We start from the raw sequence: 4,269 nt of genomic DNA, 5'->3' as shown, positions 1-4,269 counted from the left end.
ACACTGAGCAGCAGATCAGTCCGTGTAGAAACAGGACAGAAGTTTAAGGGACAGGGGGGATAATTTGATTGTGATCATTTTTGATCATTTTTCCCTCTTTCTTTTACATGAAGGTCACTGATGTAGAATAGAATAGAATTTTATTAATCTCTATGGGAAGTTCCATTTATTGTTCATTCTTGAGGATGTGGTTGCTGTATCTGTTCTTCCCATTATCACATACAGCTCAACTTTAAAAAGCAGTGCAGCTGCATGGTTGCACATGATTGTTTCCTATTGTGATGGCTGCAGTTACAGCCACAGATTTTGGGTAATATCTGCCAAACATCACAGTGCTACAATAGAGACTTATACATACCACTACACTAATGCAGGGCTGCACAATCAATCATGTAGATTCCTGATCTATTATGTTTAATGACATCAGTGCCATTTCAGTCCTAACTGTGCAGCCCTGATCAATAATCTGAATGGAAACTGGTTCTTCTTTATACTGATGAACTGCTGATGTCTCTGACTGGATTGTCTGTTTGATTTGACACTTAAGTAATTGTGTAGCTACATTAGAACCATCAGTCTGCCACCAGTGTGTGATTGTGCTTTATTTTGTAAATGGACTGGTACTTACATGGTACTTTTGTATTATATTTGCACATTTTAAGTACATTTTACTACAAGCCTCACTTACCCATTCACACTCTATGCCAATGCACTTTTATCCTAACATGCACACACACACACACACACACACACACACACACACACACACACACACACACACACACACACACACACACACACACACACACAGTCATCTGGGTAAAATCAGGGTTCAGTATCTTGCAGGAGGAGGAGACAGGATTGAACTGCTGACTCTCTAATTAGTAGATGACTCACTGACACAAAGACTCACCATCCCTTTGAGTAACTGCACCCTTGCTGAAGCTCATTCACTCATTGAAGTGCCTCTGATAAAGTAGGTCTTACAAACGGTGACCATCTGAAGCTGAAAAAAAGAGTAGAAGAACTCAGGTTAGTGATGTGAAAACCTCTGATGTCACAAATCTGTCAAAGAGGTGGTGATTGCTGTGATGCTGTGATGCTGTGTAATTCATGGGTCAGACTCATGTAAACTAAAGGAACATCTAAACAATTTAAAGATACAGGTTACACACACACAAAAAAAGTTTTTCTAACACATTACATGATTAAATTCAATGCTATGTTCTAAATATATTTTTACAACAGAGACACATTATGCATAAAAAAGAAGATGTAATTCATATGATTTGTTGTTGTTTGTTTGATTTTTGGTTTACAAGCAATTAACAGAAAAACAATGGACCTCTGAGAAGAGGAGCTAAAAATTCTTAAATATATCTCAGTTTAGCCAAAATTGTAGCATAATTTATATAGTCACACTTAAAATTTCACCACATGGTTTCACATGGTTCTTAGCATGGAATTTTCCTGTAACATTTATAACACAGAAATAGCAACATCTAGTGGGGACTGAGTCAAATGATAGGTTCATTACTATCAGTTCCACCCATTACAGAGAAAATGAAACTTACTTCTTTATCACAACGGGGACACGTTTGAATGCTGGGATCTGAACTGACGAACTGACAGTGAGTGGATTATAACTGAAAAGGACTTTGTTTTGGTGAGTTTTGTTATAAACTAAAATAAAATATCTGAAAATCAGTGGAAATGACTGAGAAACTTGCAATCGTAGAAAATTTCCTGAGCTGCCACGTGTGTTCAGAGACTTTCAGAGATCCTGTGTCTCTGAGCTGCGGCCACAGCTTCTGTTCAAGCTGCCTGCAGAAATTCTGGGAACAAACTAAAAACAAAAACTGTCCCATTTGTAAAAGAAAATCTTCAAGGGATGAAACATCAATAAACGTTTCTCTCAAAGAACTCGCTGACTCCTTTGCTAAGAGGCAGAGTGAGAGCTCACCTGAGACAGAAAAAGTAAAGGAGGATGAGAAGGAGGAGGTGGTGTGTGATAAACATCCAGACGTCCCTTACTGGTACTGTGAGGATGAAGACAGAGCTGTGTGTCCTGTGTGTGAGTTTTCTCTCCACCAGAGTCACAAAGTGGTTCCTGTAGAAGAAGCAGTCAGTGACCTGAAGGAGCAGCTGAAATCTGACTTAAAGTCTCTGCAGGACAAGAGGAACAAATACAAACAAGTGGAGGAAACATACAATGAAGTGATTCAACACTCCAAGAAGCAGCTGTTGTCCACAGAGAGGCAGATCAGAGCAGAGTTCAACAAGCTCCAGCAGTTCCTGAAAGAGGAAGAGGAGTCCAGACTGGCAGCTCTGAGGGAGGAAGAGGAGCAGAAGGGGAGGACTATCAGCAGAGAGATGAAGATGATTGAGGAGCAGATCTCCTCTCTGTCAGACAGCATCTCTGCTGTTGAAGAAGAGCTGCAGAAACACAGCGTGTCATTCCTCAGCAGTTATAAAGACACTCAGAGCAGAGCCAGAGCCCAGAGCTCAGTGTCAGATCCACAGCTGGTCTCAGGAGCACTGATAGATGTGGCCAAACACCTGGGCAACCTGTCCTTCAGAGTGTGGGAGAAGTTGAAGGAGAAGGTCCACTTCAGTCCTGTCATTCTGGACCCAAACACTGCAAACTGCTGTCTTTATCTGTCTGATGATCTGACCAGTGTGAGACACGGAGACACAAAACAGCAGCTTCCTGATAATCCAGAGAGAAACACTAATTATACCAGTGTTTTTGGCTCTGAGGGCTTCAGCTCAGGGAAACACAGCTGGGAGGTGGAGGTGGGAGACCATCCTGACTGGATAGTGGGTTTAGTTAAAGAGTCAGTTGACAGGAAGGGAGAGTGTTTTGCATCACCAACATGTGGAATCTGGTGTTTAACACATTACAGGGGAAAATACACTAATGGTGATGGTCAGACTGTGACAGTGAAGAAGAGTCTCCAGAGGATCAGAGTCCAGCTGGACTATGACAGGGGGGAGGTGTCCTTCTATGACCCTGATCTCAAAATCTGTGACATGACTCTCTGATCTTTGTGGTTGTTTGCACCCACAGAGACAAATTTAGTACCTTTTTATACAATAAGATACAAATTATTTTTGAAAACTCATTCACTAGTAAATTCAGTTTATTGTAATATTGTTTTGTTGTAAATTCAGTTGAAAGGTGTTTAAAGTCATCTCTGTTCATTGTTTTGTGTGGTTGTTTGCTTTTCAATTTCGGTTACCCCTGTTGTTATTTTTTATGTGAAAAATTTCAGAAAGAAAAATTTAGTACCTGAAGCTTTTATACAATAAGATACAAATTATTTTTTAAATAAAACAAAATCATAAATGTAATATTTTCTGTTTTGTTGTAAATTCAGTTGAAGGTGTTTAAAGTCATTAAGTGTTCATGAAACTGTTTTAAACATTTCATCAGTATAAAATAGATGTCACTGATAAATGTCACTTTCTTTATCTTTATCAGGTATTTAGATCCATATCAGCTAATAACAGCATCGTGACAATTTGTGCTTCTAATGTCTGCTTTTAATACTTAACTGTCAGTGATTCATTTAAATGTGTTTCTTATAGCATGTTCTCCATTATGTTGCAAAATAAGCCAAACTGTGTACATTGGTGTAATAGTTCAGCCATGTTTTTCTTTAGAACGTGTCATTGCAGAATAATGTTGACTGTCTGACATTTATTCAGTTGTATTCATACAAACTAAAGCTCATTCTTTGTTTTTTAGATTGTTCCTAAGTTCTGTATAAATTGCTTTGTCAGATACAGACACTGTTTTCTTTGTTACTGACTGACCCGAAACATTTATTTCATAATTGTTGAACATTTGTACAGTTGGAGCTGCTGTTTGTTCCAGTGTGTTTCTGTGAACTCTCACTTCATATTCCAGATCACATCAGCACATTCAGGATTTAGTCTTGTTAACTGTGGATTTCCTGTTTTTCACCTGCAGAACAAATCTGATGAAAATGTCGGAAACACGAGTTCACTGACTTCCTGGATTATTTTCTGTCAATAAAAATATCAAAGTCTGGCTGCGTTTTGATTTGTGTATAAACATCGAAGGAAATTTGATCTCTTAATTTTTATTGTTTAATTCTTACTGTATTCAAACGGTCCTTTTATTGGTAACACATTAACACATCTTGTTGAAGTTAGAGAAACACGTGCATCACCTAAGAGAATAAAGCAAAAATCTGAAGAATCACAGAACTTAAGGATTAATATTATTATACAGAAGAAATC

The 4,269-nt window shown here is 38.3% G+C and overlaps 1 protein-coding gene across 1 annotated transcript; it reads left to right on the top strand.

The window, feature by feature from the left end:
• Positions 1-1,563: 1,563 nt before the first annotated feature.
• Positions 1,564-3,045, top strand: LOC120443074 (tripartite motif-containing protein 35-like). Its single transcript, XM_039620826.1, has one exon. The coding sequence runs from the start codon at positions 1,714-1,716 to the stop codon at positions 3,043-3,045; it is 1,332 nt and encodes a 443-aa protein (XP_039476760.1). The 5' UTR covers positions 1,564-1,713.
• Positions 3,046-4,269: the final 1,224 nt, after the last annotated feature.

Source organism: Oreochromis aureus, linkage group 12, assembly GCF_013358895.1.
Source record: "Oreochromis aureus strain Israel breed Guangdong linkage group 12, ZZ_aureus, whole genome shotgun sequence".
Taxonomy (NCBI): Eukaryota; Metazoa; Chordata; class Actinopteri; order Cichliformes; family Cichlidae; genus Oreochromis; species Oreochromis aureus.
Note: the sequence above shows the minus strand (reverse complement) of the source record. Positions and strands in the feature narration are given on the sequence as shown.

Bases quoted from the DNA above. Each gene is read 5' to 3' on its own strand.
- LOC120443074 (XM_039620826.1), top strand. From the start codon at position 1,714: ATGACTGAGAAACTTGCAATCGTAGAAAATTTCCTGAGCTGCCACGTG.